Raw genomic sequence first — 18,067 nt, 5'->3', positions numbered from 1 at the left:
CCCCTGATGTGGTTCTCTCTTAGACTAGTGATCCTATACAAAACTAACAATAACATATCCAAATTGTTGTGTAGGCGGCATGACTCAGACTGTATGATACCGTAAAACGTATCCATTGCCCATTGGTATTGTTTAGTGGACGAAATGGATATTGTGTTTGTGTGCTAATAAATAAGGGAAACTGCTTGGACATCGATTATCGACATAGTAATTAGAGAAAGCTGCTTCTCTTTGCATACCAACAAAACAGCCATCTTGAGCGTTGAGACATCACACAATATTCCCCCCTGATTCGTCGTCAAAACATGATACGGCCAGGAGTACGAAAGGAACAGCTTAAAAGGCCGTTTATTTAAATCTGCTAGCAACCAGCATGCAAATTCATGTTCAACAACAAAATATTGGTCTCATGCTGGGCTGCTGGCAGGCACGCACATCACGTTCGTTAGCACTGACCTTTCTTCACCTACTACCTGCGTTACTTTACTCACATTTGGCATACGGTCAAACAAATCTGACAGCAGCGAAAAGGAAGATGTACATGTGTGTGTCTACTTCTTTCTTGGAAGCTGCTGAATGGTTCAGTAAACAATAAGAGCCAAAATCATATATTCAAACAAGCCAATCAAGTTATGTATTTGTTAACAATGAGAAGCGGTAAAATCATATATTCGAAACAAGCCAATCAGGTTACGTATTTGTTAACATTCTTCCTAACAAAGAAAAATGATCAATGTTAACATTTTTCCAAGATAATGGCCCACACACCACCTTAGCCGCTCCAACTCAACCATAAACCGTCAAGCTCGTTTGCACACATAAGATTTGTATCTCTATATGTTGGTGTTTCGTACACCGGCTACTAGCTATAATGCGTCGTGTTTCTTCAAAGCGCGATGGCTAACATCGACAAGGATGTATACTAATTCAGACAACTGCCCTACGCACAGTGCGAGTGGTTTCGCTCGTGTTCGTGTTCCTTGAGTTCGAGCGCCGGGAGCTCACAACAGGGTTCTTGCAAGCATTTGTGGTTATGTGCGTGTGCATACTTTAAACTAGTTATGGTAAAATTTTTGAATGGTGTCTCTTTGGAGACATCCGATAAAAGGTTTTGAATGGTAAAGCTAAAGATTGAGTTATGACTTGATTCTCACCTAGTTACGGCAAAATGAATTTTCTCCCATCTAAAATATAAGTTGTTTTGATCTTTTACACACACACAGTTTTTGTAATACATTTAGATATATGCTATATCTAGATATATATAGTAAAGACTATCTAAAAGTGGAAACGACCTCTAATTTAGAATGGAGGAGTATTGGAGAAGATTGCAAGGGATGTTTAATTTGGAACGATTAGTTTGCCTTGTTAGGAGGAAAGATTCCAGGAATAAAGTCGGCTGAGTTCATTTAGTATTTCATATTTGAGTAGAATTCTTTACTATTATTATTTTTCCCATGTTTAAGTAAGTAAAGGAATATATTAGGTGTAAACTAATTTTTTTCGTGCAAACCATACAAATTTCAATTTAAACCATTGGATGAACATACAAAGCGGTGCGCAGGGGGAGCGATTTGGGAAATTTGCAAAAATGTGAGCAGAGACGGGTGGTTAATTATAAATTACCCAAACCCCTATGTTCTTGGATGTTAATTTGATGGTTCAAATAGAAGTTTGCACGAGTTGCAAAAAAATTGATTTGCATATGATATATTCCTAATAAATAAATCTATATACAACCATCGGTATTGCCCATACCTTGACGAAGAACCTCTCCAAAATAAAGCCCAACAGACTATTGGAGAGATAAGCAGAAAAAAGAACGCTCGCCTGCTCGGCTGAACCTTTTTAAGGACGTGAACGGGACCCCAGCATCCTCCCTATCCCCCAAACCTTAGGATCACCGGCGGGCCACCGGAGCTGAGCCCCACAGCACCACACATCCACGCGGTTTGGTGGTGTGGTGACTGGTGAGGGAGAGCACAAGAACACAACAAGAAGGCGAGAGACAGAGGGAGGAAGGGGGCGAATAGGGAGCTGAAAAAAGGCGGAACAGACCCGGCTTTTGACCCCGCCAAGCCCACCTTCGCCGGCAATGGCGGCCGCCTCCGAGGAGGCCATCAAGCAGTTCTCCTCGCTCATGGAGCAGCGTGAGTCCTCTGCTCTTGTGCTGCTGCTCTTCTTCTTCTCCGGTATTTCTTGGTCACTAAACTGCGCGGCAATTTCTTTCTTGCAGTGGAGGAGCCGCTCAAGACCACATTCCAGGTGCCGATCTGCTCCACTCGCTATTCCTGATGGATCTATGCTTTTTTTTTGTGCTCCCTGTCTTGGTTCTGGTTGCTTTCTGAGCGCGAACCCCTGCCTCTTGTGCTGATTTTGTTCACTATGCGTTTTTTAAGTCGAGTTTTACTTGAGTTCTTGCTCATATTGTGCTTACCAAGTTCGCATTTTTTGTGGATTTGGTGCTGCTGAGCACTTCTGTTTTGTATTCTTCTGAAGAACTGCTAGTCTCTCTGTTGTCCTGCTTGTTAGCCGTGTAAAGATTAGATCTTTGGAATTTCATTGTGTCCAGAGCTCATTTTGGTCAATTTAGTCTCGTTCTTTTTCGAATTTTGATTCAAATTGACATTTTCGCATGCTTTAATTTCATTATTTCCTGCTTCCGTCATTTTTCTTTATTTATTTTTGTACTTTTCACGAGAAAAGCCCATTTTCTGATTTGAGCTCAAGTATGCTTTCCCCAGCGTTTATTATTTCGAAATTTTGGCAAAGGTTGCCCGACTTTCTTGTTTTTTTTTGAACGAAACTGTGGGGGAGATCGCCCGACTTTCTTGTTGATTTAAGTGATGTTGGTTCTCACCTTGGTTCTTTAGTGAGCATGTATTACTTCTTGTGGGTTGGAGTGTTTTTGGAGTAACCAATTTGGTGCTTTCAAACGTACCTTTATGATTTCGAAATGAACTTCTCCGTTTGTTCTGGTTGCATACGGAGGTATTTGTTTGGAGATCTCACGAGAGGTAAATGAAAGTAGTACTCCGGTTGGGTTCTGACTGCAATTTTGGTACAGTTGTGTCGGTGACTCTGTTGCCGCCTACTGTTCCTTCTCACCATTCGGAGCCCAAATGCTGTTTTGCTTCTTGTTTGACTCGTAACTAATTCCAGTCATGGCTGCCGGCTAGGAGTTTTCAAGACTTCCTACTTTCTAAGCATGTATGCTAGAAATTTGTGAGGTTAAGTAATCGCAATATTAGTTAGGAGTTGTATGCTGAACTAGTCATTTACCCCATCGGTGGACTCTGTCCAAGCTTGTAGTTGGGTGATGCAGACGCTGCGTGGTTCTCAACTAGCACTGATTAATAGCCGAAGAAGTTGCTGTTGTTAGATTTGGACGTGTGCTGATGAGGGTGGGCCTGGACGTTGACGTGTTCCTGAACATCTCTGGCCCTGGTGGAGATGTTTCAATTGCAGATTCGGACTTTTATTTGGTCCTTGGAGTCCTTGTCATGACTCATGATAAGTATGTAGCTCATGGAGTCATGGTTGATCTCAGGACTATGTGTGCAGCTGCGTAACCACGCTGGAATCACAATATGCCCACTAAGAAACAATGTTTTTCTTTCTTATGTTATTTTTCCTGTCGATATGCTTGATATGTCCACTAGGGTACGTTATTTTACTTCCCCTCCTTTATGTGATGCTAGATGCATTCTGTTGGCTTCTATATTCTATATTTTTTTAACCACATCTTTTGCAATATGCTTGTTAATTTTATTTTACACTGTTGATATTGTTCTATTGTCAGCAGTCAATACTTTTTTTTTGTCGACACGATACTGTATTTTGAAAGTAGAAATTCTAGGAGCAAAACGTGATCAGTTAGTGATATGTTTGCAGAATGTGCATCAAGGAAATCTGAGGGGGACTTTGGTGCGTTTTCTGAAGGCCAGAGAATGGAGTGTACCTAAAGCTCATAAAATGGTAAGGTGCCAAACTTCTTTGCAACTTCTACATTCAGGTTGAGAATATATTGATCCATTGGGAAGAACTCATGAGATATCTGATATTTGGTGCAGCTTATAGATTGCTTAAATTGGAGAATACAAAATGGTATTGACAGCGTGTTGGCTGTAAGTACCTTTCTTTATGTACAAAATCTTATTTTTCTTTGGAAGAGCATAAAAATAGCAAAAGATAGACAAATGAAGTAAGAAAACAACATTTGTCTCTGTACTTCTTGCATTGGCAGTTTATGATTTAGCTCATGATATTCTTCTAACCACTATTACTATTTGTTTCTGATCCAGAAACCCATTGTGCCATCTGATTTATATAGAGCTATCCGGGATACTCTACTTGTTGGATTGACAGGGTACTCCAAGCAGGTACAGTCAAATCCATATTTCTCATCTAGTAATTTGTGTGATATGCTTTTGCTCCATCTGTTGGAATCTTCTATTTAGTCCTAGCACATTTGCACAAGTAGTCTTCATTTCTCAGCAGTCTCCATCCACAGTATTGAGAAAGACTTCTATTATATGCTTTAATTCGTGTACCTCTCCTTTTTTGTAGGGACAACCTGTTTATGCATTTGGTGTTGGTCTCAGTACTTTCGATAAGGCTTCGGTAGGTCTTAACATATGCCTTTGAAAAAAAAAGGTCTACGGCTTTTAGTTTAAGTTTAAAGAATAGCAAGAGATTTCAGTACCAGACTGGGTCAGATTATTCTACACCCAGCAGTCAAATTACTGACCGAAATGACAAAAAATTACTGAACCGAGTTGTTGAATTACTGAATCACGTTCAGTAAAATTGTGTTCAATAATCACGCTCAGTAGTTATTACGAAAAATTTGTTCAGTAACTGCTATAGCACAGTATGCATGTGAATCAAGAAAACCTTTAATAAGGATAAGCTGAATGATATGTATATATACACATAACTCTGTCTTGAGTTGTACATTGTAGTTGACCACCTATTGACATTACTCATTTTACAGGCAATGGCTGTCTAGTTTTCATAAAAGTACCCCAAACAAATAAGATTCTTTCTCTAAATGATATCATTTGTTTTTTCTTAGGTGAACTACTATGTTCAGTCACACATACAGATGAATGAATATCGAGACCGTGTTGTCCTGGTAAGTGCTTTCTTATTGTTGATTAATACTACCAAATTTTGTAGAAGATATTAAATATATTCTGTGTTCTTTATTAGCCGGCTGCATCGAAGAAGTTTGGGAGACAGATTAATACCTGCTTGAAGGTTATGGATATGACTGGCCTCAAGCTGTCTGCATTGAGCCAAATAAAGGTGAGCTCACAATCTTGTCTATCTGTTACAGGTTCTGTGGTGATCTAAATGTCGCATCTCAAATGTTCAATTTATAAATAGTGAACAGATTGTTTGGTGATAGTTGTGGTTTGCAGCCATGTTTCATAATAAGAAACTGATGGAGAGAATAATTGCTCTATTCCTCCAACCCTAGAAGGGTGGGTATATATAATAACTACACATGGGCCTCTAGATGAACCTCTATACACATGGGCTCAATATACTCCCAACACCCCCCCCCCCCCCCGCAGTCTGAACTACCGGCGTAGCGGTGTTCAAGACTGGACAACAAGAAAGCTAACACCCCCCGTAGTCTGAACAACCGACGCAGCGGTGTTCAAGATTGGACAAGATGAGAGTACAAGAAGAGCACAAAAGGGCTAATACCTCCCCGCAGCCACAACTAGCCACCGACTACGTTGAGGCTGGATCGAAACTCCGAGAAGGTCGACGAGGGCAGCCCCTTGGTGAAGATGTCAGCAAACTGGGAGGTAGTCGGGACATGGAGTACCCGAACATCGCCGATGGCGACTCTGTCGCGCACGAAGTGTAGGTCGATCTCCACGTGCTTCGTTCGCTGATGCTGGACGGGGTTGGTGGAGAGATACACGGCGCTGACGTTGTCGCAGTAGACGAGCGTGCTCTTGGCGAGCGGGCTGTGGAGCTCCGCCAAGAGCTGTCGTAGCCAGGACGCCTCCGCCACGCCGTTAGCAATAGCCCGGTACTCCGCCTCGGCACTGTAGCGGGAGACAATCGGCTGCCGCTTGGACGACCAGGAGACCAGGTTGCCGCCCAGGAAGACGGCGTAGCCGGAGGTGGAGCGACGAGTGTCCGGGCAGCCGGCCCAGTCAGCGTCGGTGTAGACCACCAGCTCAGCAGAGGACGAGCGGTGAAGTACCAGGCTGAGGTCCACAGTGCCACGGACGTACCGGAGGAGACGCTTCAGTGCAGAAAGGTGTGACTCCCGGGGATCATGCATATGGAGACAGACCTGCTGAACAGCGTAGGCGAGATCCGTCCTGGTGAAGGTGAGGTACTGCAAAGCGCCAGCCAGACTCCGATAGGCAGTAGGATTAGACCTGGGCATGGGTCACCCGACCCGAACAACCCGACCCAACCCGCCCGAAAAAACCCGACCCGACCCAACCCGAGCTACGTGGCGGGTGGGCGCGGGCCGTATTTTTTGACCCGCAACAATCAACGGGCCGGGCACGGGCCGTGATTTTTGACCCAAAACCCGACCCAACCCGAAAAACCCGACCCAAAGGCCAAAAAAACCCGACCCAACCCGAAAAAAACCCGACCCGACACGCCCGCGCAGGGTGCACCGGCCAACCCGACCCGACCCGGTGATAGGTACGGGTCGGGCGCGGGCCGTCCTATGCGACCCGTGACCCGACCTTGACCCGACCCGAACCCGACCCGACCCGACGTTTGCCCAGGTCTAAGTAGGATCATCCACCGGATCACCCAGATCAGCAGACAGCTTCGCCTGAGTGTTGACTGGAGTGGAGCAGGGCTTGCAATCAGTCATCACAGCCCGCTCCAGAATATCGAGGGCGTACTGCCTCTGGTGAAGGAGAAGACCAGACGGGCGAGGCTCAACAGTGACGCCCAAGAAGTGGTGGAGCTGACCGAGATCCTTCATAGCGAACTCCTGCTGCAGAGAGGAGATGACACTCTGAAATAACTGCTGACTGGAAGTTGTGAGCACAATGTCGTCGACATATAGCAGCAGATAGGCAGTCTCATCCCCACGGCGGTAGATGAAGAGAGATGTGTCAGACTTGGCTTCGGTGAACCCCAGTGTGATCATGAACGTGGCGAACCGAGAGTACCAAGCCCGAGGAGCCTGTTTCAGTCCATAGAGAGACTTGTTGAGCCGGCAGACCATATCCGGACGACTCGAGTCCACAAATTCCGCTGGCTGAGAGCAGTAGACAGTCTCTGACAAGGTGCCGTGAAAAAACGCATTCTTCACGTCCAGCCGGTGCACAGGCCAATTGCGCGAGAGCGCAAGCGAGAGGACCGTGCGCACCGTAGCGGGCTTCACGACCGGGCTGAAGGTCTCATCATAGTTCACACCAGGCCGCTGTGTGAACCCCCGGAGAACCCAGCGAGCCTTGTAGCGCTCCAGTGTGCCGTCAGCCCGACGCTTATGCGTCCAGATCCACTTGCCAGTCACCACATTGCAACCAGATGGACGCGGCACGAGGTCCCACGTCTGGTTGGCAAGAAGAGCCGCGTACTCCTCTTCCATCGCGCGACGCCAGAGGAGGGTACCGGAGAGACCCGCGGCTCTCCCTCGGTGGCGGAGAGAGGCGCGGCCTGGGACGCCATCCGCCGAGTCACCATGGGATGGATATGCCGAGGATCCCGATGAATGACCGGCGGGTGGTACACCTCTGTCTCGGCTCGAGAGGGAGCCGGAGGAGGCGGCGGGGGCGACGGCTCCGGTGTCGGCGTCGCAGGAGCCTCCGGAGCAGGGGGCGGCGCCGGTGTCGACGCCGAACGACGCCGGTACACCTGCACCGGCTCAGCGTATCGCTGAGGCGCCGAGTTCGGCGCCGAGCGACGCCGATACACCTGCACCGGCTGAGCGTACCGCTCAGGTGCAGGGGAAGGCACCGGGGCCACGCGTGGCGCAGCGGGAGACACCGGGTCCGTGCGCGGCACAACCGGAGGTCCGGGGGCCGCATGTGGCGCGACCGCGGGCACCGGGGCCGCGCTCGGCGCAGCAGAGATCACCGGAAACGGTGCCGGTGAGCCGGGAAAACTTGCAGGAAAAGTACAGACAAGTAATGGTGGCTGAACCACCGGGTCAGTCGGAAACAGAGACGCCAGCTCGGGATCCGAAGAAGGTGTGGAGGAGGTGGAGTAGGGGAAATCCGACTCGTCGAAGACGACGTGTCGGGAGATCAGAACACGGCGAGAGGTGAGGTCAAAGCATCGGTACCCCTTGTGGTCAGGGGAGTACCCGAGGAACACACAACGAGTCGAGCGGGGCGCCAGCTTGTGAGAAGCGGTGGCGGAGGTGTTAGGGTAACACGCACACCTGAAGACCCGAAGGTGGTCGTAGCGAGGAGGGGTACCGAAAAGAGCGTGGTGTGGTGTGGGAGCAGGGGAAGCAGTGGACGGAAGGCGGTTGAGTAGGTAGGTGGCGGTGTGGAGGCTCTCAGCCCAGAAGCGCGGGGGGAGAGAAGCTTGGATCATCCGCTCAGCCTTGCCGTTCTGAGGAAAGGTATACGGACAAGACATACGCAGCTGAACACCCCGAGACAGGAAGAAAGACCGGGAGGTGGAGTTATCGAACTCCCACCCGTTGTCACACTGAACGGCCTTAACGGTGAGGCCGAATTGAGTGGACACCCAGGCAAAGAAGTGGAGGAGGGTGGGGAAGGTCTCAGACTTGGCGCGCAAAGGGAAAGTCCAAGAGTAATGAGAGAAATCATCAACAATGACCAGATAATATCTATAGCCAGACATGCTGAGTACAGGAGATGTCCACAGGTCACAGTGAATGAGATCAAAAGCATGCGCAGCATGCGAAGAAGAAAAAGAAAACGGAAGTCTAACATGACGACCTAACTGGCACGTATGACAGAGGTACTCAGCAGGAGCCCTAGTATATGGAACATCGGTACTACGGCGGAGTTGAGCCAAAACGTCGCGGCCGGGGTGACCAAGCCGGCGGTGCCAGGTGGTGGAAGAAGGCGTCACGGCAAAAGCAGAAGACGAAGAAGCCAAATGCGAGGCAGCGGAAGCAGGAAGACGAAGAGTGTAAAGGGGCCCCGGGCTGTCACATCGGAGGAGCGGACGCCGGGAAGCCGAATCCTTCACAGTAAGACCAGAAGAGTCAAATTCGATAGAACAGGAGTTGACAGCACTAAACTGGCGAATAGAAAGAAGGTTGTGAACCATTTGAGGAGCAACAAGAATATTAGGAAGGCGAGGAGCAGAACCCACGGCGGTGACAGGAAAGCAAGACCCATCACTAACCATGATAGAAGAAGGACAAGAGGGGTGTGGGGGTCGGACAGAAGAGATGATACCAGCATCGGGAGTGGTGTGGAACGAGGCACCCGAGTCGGCGATCCACTCGGTGCTGGTCGGCGGTGTCAGTCCCATGGTGCTGAAGGACTGCGCCGGAGCGGCCTGGTCCCACCCCCAGGCCAGGTCGTCTACTGGCTGGGCTGAGCGGGCGGGGTCCAGGCCAGCATCGAAGAGTGGAGCAGCGCCAGTGAACATGGCCGCCGGCTGGAGTTGAGGACGAGGCCCCCCTCCCGGACCCTGGAACGGCCACATCGAGATGTGCCCTGACCATGGGTTGCTGAAGGATGGCCAGGGCGTACCTCCAGCGGCAGGGGCAGGAGCGGGAGCCGGAGCCGGTGTCGGCGCACGCCGATGGCCCCCACCGGTACCGGTGTTCCCAGAAGCAGGTCCACCAGTGCCACCACCACCACCCCGTCGCCGGCGACGTCCACGGACCCCCCCCCCCCGTCCTCCGGTCTGTCCGGCGGTAGCAGTACCTAGGAGGGAGGTGGCAGGAGCAGTGGAGGAGGCCGGTGGAGTAGCAACGAGCGCGGCGGGGGTGGGCAAGGACGATCCGGGCGCGAGACCCGATCTCCTCGAGGGCGAGGTCGTCCCGGACCTGCAGGAAGGTGGGGAAGGGCCTCTGGCGGGCAATCCAGCCCTTCAGGTGGTCGTAGGTGCTGCTCAGTCCCCGTAGGACATTGAGCACCAAGACCCGATCGGACACTGGATCCCCGAGGTCGTGAAGAGCATCGGCCATGCTCTTCATCCGCCGGCAGTACTCACCGACGGAGAGGTCCCCCTGCACGAAGGTGGCGTCGAGCTGGAGGGTGCGGTACTCGGCATTGCCGAGGAACTGCCCCTCGAGCGCCACCCAGGCCTGCCGCGCGGTGCCGCCGTGCGTCCTGACGAGGTCCTGAAGATCCAGGGAGATGGTACCGAAGATCCAGGACCGGGCGACGCTATCGAGGCGCAGCCACGTCACGTCACGCGCCTCGATCGGCGAGTCGACGAGGACGTGGTCGTCGAGGGCGTAGCAGCGGAGGGTGAGGACCTGGTCCCGCCAGCGGCCGTAGGAGGAGGACGCGGGGTCGAGGAGGACGAAGACCAGAGCCCTGATGTTCTGGACGCCGGCCGCCTGGAGGTGGAGCTGGGCGACCATGGGGTCAGTCGGGTCGTACCGAGCTCCAGATCCAGCAGGCGGGGCCTGGTGGGAGGAGGAGGTGCCGTGCTCGGGGTCGACGGGCTGGCCGGAGGAGACGCGAAGGAAGCGCTTCGCCTTGGCGACCTGGAGGGCGAGGGCGTCGGCCGCGGCGCGCTCGCGCTCCCAGGCGAGGGCAGCCACGCGGACCCACTCCTGGGCCGCCGAAGCCTCGGACTTGGCGGCGAGGAGGGCCGCGGCGAGAGCGGCGTCGGCCTGATGCCCGTGGAGGGCGGCGGCGGAGATCGGCGCGTCCGTGGGCGACATCCTGAGGCCAGGCCACGCGGGATCTGGCGCGGCGTCGTTGGCGGGCAGCTTCCCGGCGGCGACGGCAGCGCGGTCGGCGGCTTGCGCGGCGGCAGCTGCCCCTGGCGCCTCAGGCAGCAGCAGGGGCGCGTGCGGCCCAGGCTGGGGCGGCGGCCGCAGCTCTGGCGGCCCAGGCGGCGGTGCCTGTGGTCCAGGTGGCCCTAAAGGCGCCTGGATCTGCGCCCCGACGGCCACCACTGCCCCCTCCACCTCCGGGCCGGCGCCAGCCGTGGTGGCGGCGGCAGCAGCGGCCGGATCGGGCAAGGGGGCGAGCGCTGCCAGGGCGGCGGCGGTGGCTCTGGGCCACGCGACCGGCGACGCACGAGCAGGGGAGGTGCCGGGCCCTGCGGCCGTGGTCCAGGCGGCGGCGGCTGGAGCGCCTGCGGCCGGAGCAGAGGGCCGGGCCCAGACGGCGGCGGCGGCAGCACCATGGGGAAGCAGGGGCCACGCGTCCACGACGCCTGCAGCCTGAGCAGAGGAGGAAGGGAGGAGAGGGAAAGGGAGGGGGCCGGCGGCGCCTGCTGCTGCGGGATGGACGGGAGGGAGGGAGAGGAGAGGCTAACCCTAACCCTAGTCTAATGATACCATGATGGAGAGAATAATTGCTCTATTCCTCCAACCCTAGAAGGGTGGGTATATATAATAACTACACACGGGCCTCTATACACATGGGCTCAATATACTCCAACAGAAACTGACTGGCTTAGTGTAGTTGTAGTAAAAGTTAACTGGAGACACCTAACTGAGGATAATTTGACGGGATGTTTGAAGCATAAATGTAACTCACTTGAATTTTACTAGATTAATAGTAACATGTTTTGTACTGTAGGACTTCATCTGCATCAAAAGGTAGGTTTACTTGTCAGTAATTTTGTCTTGTTAGTTCTGGGTGGAGATACTAGTCAAAATCTTCTTCTTTTTTTTCCTTCAAAAGCTAAATTAATGTCCATGTTACTATTGTGCACAATTATCTTTCTTACCCCTCTATTTATCCTCGTCTTTTTCCCTTAATTTCTTCTTGGCTTCAAGTGAATTAAGTCCATCATGGTTTTGTCCGCACTTTGTCTTTTAGTTTGCCTGGTGTAGGTCTGAAGTCTCAACTAGCCATAAGATTTTGAGGATGTTTTTAGGACTAGTGTGAGATCTCAGACCAGGGACTGCACTTGACTGATGGTTCGTTTGACTGCCGCACACATAGCAGGTAATTTTTTATTAAAAAAAGAAAAGAAGAACTAGCATAGCACAGATCAATCGGTTGACGTTGACCCAATTTGACCCACTTGCATCCATAATACATTTTTGGGGCACGGGACATCATGATGGCAGCTTTTGATGAAATAGTATTGTGTTAAATAGATATAGTTATTAATTGCATTTCAGAAGAAGGTATTGCAGATGATAATTGGCTGCATTTCATCATATCCATTAGAGTGGCTGTTTTTTACGGTGGTTCACCAAACCTAACACAACCCTCCTCCTTTACTCGGGCTTGGGACCGGCTATGTTGAGACGACTCAAGAAAGTCTTCCAGTCAACACTGGCGGAGTTATAATTGGCTTGGCTGCATTTCATCAGTGCTTCTATTAAACAGTTAATGGTGATTAGAGACCCAAAATGCTTGAGGAACCAGGGCCGTACATGAACAGAGGCAAGGTGGGCAGCCGCACAGGGCCCCCAAATATTTTGGCCCCCCAAATCCTATAATTAGTTAGCTAATTAAGTGTTTTACTATAGAAAAAATAAAAGGTTCACTAAAACCGATACAACAAGCATTTTCCACCTGTTCATCTCCCAGACTCCCAGACTCTTGAACTTAGACAACGTGAGATATGAAAGGAAAAAATATAGGAACACAAAGAAAAGTTTTAGACAAAAATCCTAGAGCCTCTTATTCAGCATGTGGTTGTCATAGTCTAAGTTTAGCACCTTGGAGAATATTAAGTATGAAGATTTTGTTTTAAGAAATACTGAAAGGATGATGCTTTTTAGTAGAAAATGAAGATTAGTTTATTGCTTTGGTACTAGTACCTTTTACCATTTTAGCTTTAATATTTGATATGTTCCTATTTAACGTAAGAAATAATGTATACTAAAGATAAAAGTATGTTTTTTTGTATTGCATTTTAAATTTATTTTGAGGTCCATTATGGGTTTTGCACCGGGGCCCCTGATTCGTAGATACGGCCCTGTCAGGAACTGCTTTACATTGCATGTTTACATAAAGCAGGAGTCGACTCTTGCTATCATAAATCATTTATTTTTGGGTTTGGATGTACGCCAAGAGCATTAAGCCCTCATTGAGGCGAATTTAGGTGCATATATATGTTTTCTTAATATAAAGCCAACTAGGTCCTTGTAGGTTGGTCTAGTTTTTAAAATTTGAAAGTTCATCTGAATTTGAAAAGTGACTAAACAACTAACTGCATTGCATCAATAAGAACGTGTGGTTGATTGTAAAACTAAAGCAGTAAGATAACAAAAAAATCATTCAGAATTTGTTCCGGCATGGCTATTCTTGACTTCTGCTGTCTATCATTGAGTGGACACTCGTGAACATGTTTATAGACTGGTTGCTTGTGTACTAAAGCAGAAGCAGAATGCACTTAGCTTATTGTTCAACTGTAGCCCTGAAAGTTCCAATTCGACAATAAATGAGTTTGGTAGATCTTGAACTCGGGATCGACTTCTAAAAGTATTTAGTTGCATTCATCTAGCAACCATTTTAGTAATAAGTTTTCTCGTTTTCAATTATGCTTTATATAACTGAATGACTTGTATATTTGGAGTCGTTGCTTTCTAAAACATCAAACTAACATTTATGCCTAAATTTTCTTGAACATTTCTTACTTCCATATTGCAAGATATGTTTTTTTCTAGGTTGAGATTTTCCTTTCATGAAATAATTTGAGATATTTGCTAGAATCTGCTTTTAGATGTTGTTTCGTTTCCCCCCTACTTTCTCCTTTTTCTTCGAATCAAGTTACATGCATGAGCCACTTGTTGAGACATGAGATTTGAAAGTCCAATGGATGAACATGAACATACATATAACAGGAAATAATATTAGAAGTGAAGTTCTAATATTAGAATTGAATATTCAGCCTATTCAAAAGTTGCCTCAGTTGAACAGCCTGAATCACCAATAAAAGTGTTGTATCTGGAGCATATTTGAATCGACCAAGGACTGTGAAATGAAGTTTGCAGGTCAGTGATGGAAGAGCCAAAATTGAGGGAGAGATACTGTTTAGTAGTTTAATGTATTGAGTTGCATGCACCGACCAGTTCAATAGTTTAATGTATTGAGTTGCATGCACCGACCAGTTCAACACAAAAGCTTAAGCTGATGGGGGAGGTGGGCAATTCACTTATATTCTAACACTCCCCCTCATGTGGAGGCTCCCTCATGCCTCAGACGTGGGATTGATAGGAACGAACAACAATTATTTTATTTAATTGCGCTAATCAGGATTCGAACTCGAGACATCTGGCTTTAATACCATATTGAGTTGCATGCAACGACCAGTTCAACACAAAAGCTTAAGCTGATGGGGAGGTGTGGGCAATTCACTTATGTTTTAACATAATGTGCAAATTTCATGCATGCTTTGCCTGAAATGAAGCTTGATAAGAGTCAATACCTTATTTGATTCATCGAGTCATCATTTCTTCTTTTGTTTGTCTGTGTAATTTTCCAATCATATATATTGCTTACAGGAAGAGATGTCAAAGCAATACTTATCAAGTTTTCCCCATATGCAGATGTTGACCATGATTACAACTGTTGATGACCTTAATTATCCTGAGAAAACGGAGACTTATTACATTGTGAATGCACCATATGTTTTTTCGGCATGTTGGAAGGTCAGTCCACCTATTTAAATTCATAAGTTGCCTTGCTGTTTATATATATATTTATATATATACTCTCTTTTCATTTGATCTTTTCTTTCTGGCACAGCACACCCTTTTTTCTATAGTTAATCAATTAAGTTTTTGTTAACTTATGGTCAGGTTGTGAAGCCACTTTTACAAGAAAGAACTAAAAAGAAGATCCAAGTCCTGTATGGCTCTGGGAGGGATGAGTTATTGAAGGTAAAGATTCTTAATATGCCCCTTCAGTTTGGAAGCAACATCTGTTTTTTCTGTCATATAAGTTTCTATACATATATCCTCCTTGTGTTCTTTCGTTTGAAGTAATCCCCAAAATCAATTGAGTAGCTCATCAGTTGGTTTGCATGTTTTTGACTGATAATCTTAATGATGTCACCCGCAGGTTATGGATTATGAGTCACTTCCACACTTTTGCAAGAGGGAAGGATCAGGTTCATCCAGTGACTCTCTCGATGGAGTTGACTGCTATTCCTATGACCATCCTTTCCACCAGCAGCTGTACAACTACATGAAGCAGCAATCTCTGAAACTGGACTCTGTTGGCCCCATAAAACAAGGCTCACTCCATGTGGATGTGCCCTCGCCTGGCCTTGAGGAAGTCAAGATCGCCGAGACCATCGAATCAGAGCTCCACAAGTTGAGGGGAGGCAACGGCCTCACTCACTCATTCAACAGAATCAAGATCGAAGGTCCATGAGGGCGCGGTGATTGAGAAGCGTGCGCCCAAGACAATGGTCTATGGTCCACGGAGGTGATCTTGTTATCTGAACCCCAGGAGCCTATGGTGGGGGTGGTAGTAGTGCCTCTTGCTTGCAATCACTGGCTGCAGGCTTGAGTAGGATAAGTAGAGAATGTAGTAGAGAACACGGGATTCTAATAACCGGTATCCGAGATTGTTATCATCCTAATTAACCTAGCGACTATCGTTGTATTTTCGTGCTTATTATGTCATGGGAATTGTGACGTTTCCACCCATGAAAGTTACCAGGTTGGAGTGCTCCCTATGTATCTATGTATATGTATATATGTCTGCCAACTCGGTGAAGTTGGTATCTCAGGAGACTTGTACTTGCTAGCACCTAAGTTACTTGAAAAGTGATCCTTCGGTTTGCGCGCAGTTTTTATCAATAAAGTTTTGCGTGCTGTTGAACTATCTAACCTCTGATGAGAATTCAACGCCCGTAACTAGTGCAACAAAGTTACAGTTACTGGCACTTCGTGAACCAGGCACCCTTAACTTGCAGCACCCAAAATAGGCGTTTTCAGTAGGCGTGGATTCAGGCCCGCGGTTACCGCAGAACGGCTCTAACACCGGAGGCCCCCTGTCCACCTGCATAAATCGGCGTTTCCGTTCACCACTTCCCCTTCGCCGAGCCAATTCAGAAATCAGAAGCTGCATTCATCGATACAAGTTTTGCTGAAGATTCTTTAACCAGTCAGGTGAACGTTTCTACCTCATCAGGGAGATCGGAGGTAGACAAGGCCATGGAGCCGATGGCGATCGTGACGGTGACCGGCGGGGTGCTGGCCCCCGTGTTCGTGCTCCTGTCGCGGATCCAGCCTGTCGTCGACTTCTTCCGCCGCCTCTGCGACTGCCTCCGCCACCCGCAGCGCCGCCCGGCCAGGCCGGTCAGGGCGCCGTGGAATAAGCAGCCTACATCCGCGGAGTGACCCACCGTCACCTCGTCACCATGTTGGAGGGGGGCCATGTAACGGGTTCTGGTAGCTCCATGCTCTGGTTTCATGGGAATGGGATTTTTTTATGATGAAACATGCATGTGAATAATGGCATTCAGTTTTTGCTTGGATCAAATCATCAATATATTGGAAATGGAGTTGCTAGCGCCGATGAAAATTATAACATCAAGAATACATGCTTGCACCATAAAAGATTAATGTTTGCAACATCAAAAAATACGTATAGAAACGCATCAAAACATCTAGATGCAAAGACTATCACAACATCATAACTCTGTTTCATGCATGCAACATCCATTCAAATTCATTCAACATCAAAATATAACTACTACATCGTTAAATTCATCCAGGTGCAACATGAAAAAAATGTTGCCTTCACGGAATCAACTAGCAAAGAAGGACACCCCTAGTAACATGAATCTCAATATCTCAAACCAAACATTGCAACATTTAAAACATTCTACTGCAACCGCATCGCCACCCGGATCTCCCGCTGCCAGCCCGAGCACGCCCACGCACGATATGAAACTAAAGTTGAGGCCAACAATGTTGGCTCTTCCACTCCCACGCCGTATCCAGCTATCTACGCCAGGTGATTCTCTCTCCTCATCGTTCACTTACCTTGTGGATGGAGGCGTTAGAGCACTGCTGCTCGATGCGTCTTCGGCTGTGACTTTGAGCGGGGCTATGCAGGGAAAGCAAGAGAGAGGGGAAGCAGATGTTAGCCCTGACAATGGGCCGCGATCCTCCCCTAACCCCACCCCGGCCCTCTTACTCTAGGGATCAACCCTAATCCTTTTATATATATATATAGGAAATCACTGGAATCTGCGCAAGAAATCGAATTTTCAAACTCCCAAATTAAAAATCTCGAGTTACTATTCACGGCACTATTCAAATTCAGCTGGCACTATTCAAAATATCAGGTACTATTCAAATTCCGAATATGAATAGGAGAATCCCACTCACAAGGTGGATGAACCACTTCAGGGGGTTTCTCTTTATGCACTATTCTTAATAATAAATAGGAAGTATTTAACAACTCAGCGAGCAGAGTGTCGCTTTCACGCTACTATTTACAGCAGTATTCTGGCAATATATATTGGCTAAGTATGCGCTTAACTCTTAATTAAGAAAATGAACAGTGCACGAGCACTCACTAGGGAGTGGCTCAGGCACCCAATTTCTTCACTGTTTGAAGATAGTGACTTGTGTGGGTTGTGAAACGAGTGCGTGATTATTATGTGCGTGATTAGTGAATATGCAGAGTATGGCTATGCGTGCTTCCCAGGATCTTGGCAGGTTGGCGAAACCAAAAATTCAGCCGGTGGAGTGTCTTATGCTTGTGTAAATCCTACTCGGTACTCACCGCATGCATCGCTAGCTTGCTTCAGAACCAGGCCTACCCGGTCTTCTCCCGAACTAACCCCGGCCACGCGCACACAGGACTCAGGTTCTACCGTCTCCCCAGGCAATTCCACTCGAAGGGAACACTTCTCTGCAGACACAGGCTCTCTCAAACGCCTCTCCATGGGCTAAACGAGAGCAACTCAACGCAGAAGTTTCTCCTCTAGGGTCCCTAGCGTAGAGACATTGCCCCATATGAAC

The 18,067-nt window shown here is 48.4% G+C and overlaps 1 protein-coding gene across 2 annotated transcripts; it reads left to right on the top strand.

The window, feature by feature from the left end:
* Positions 1-1,757: 1,757 nt before the first annotated feature.
* On the top strand, positions 1,758-15,914 carry LOC120660128 (SEC14 cytosolic factor-like). Of its 2 annotated transcripts, XM_039938484.1 has the most exons (11): positions 1,758-2,150; positions 2,237-2,265; positions 3,895-3,978; positions 4,074-4,127; positions 4,305-4,382; positions 4,570-4,623; positions 5,078-5,137; positions 5,215-5,310; positions 14,630-14,731; positions 14,882-14,962; positions 15,144-15,914. In XM_039938484.1, exons 1-11 carry the CDS (start codon positions 2,096-2,098, stop codon positions 15,456-15,458), a joined length of 1,008 nt encoding a protein of 335 aa, XP_039794418.1. In that variant the 5' UTR covers positions 1,758-2,095; the 3' UTR covers positions 15,459-15,914. The 2 variants fall into 2 exon arrangements, with proteins under 2 accessions (XP_039794418.1, XP_039794417.1); XM_039938483.1 differs by lacking the exons at positions 1,758-2,150; positions 2,237-2,265 and adding an exon at positions 2,363-3,663.
* Positions 15,915-18,067: the final 2,153 nt, after the last annotated feature.

Source organism: Panicum virgatum, chromosome 2N (genome assembly GCF_016808335.1).
Source record: "Panicum virgatum strain AP13 chromosome 2N, P.virgatum_v5, whole genome shotgun sequence".
Lineage (NCBI taxonomy): Eukaryota > Viridiplantae > Streptophyta > Magnoliopsida > Poales > Poaceae > Panicum > Panicum virgatum.
This window is presented reverse-complemented; position numbering and strand designations above follow the sequence as displayed.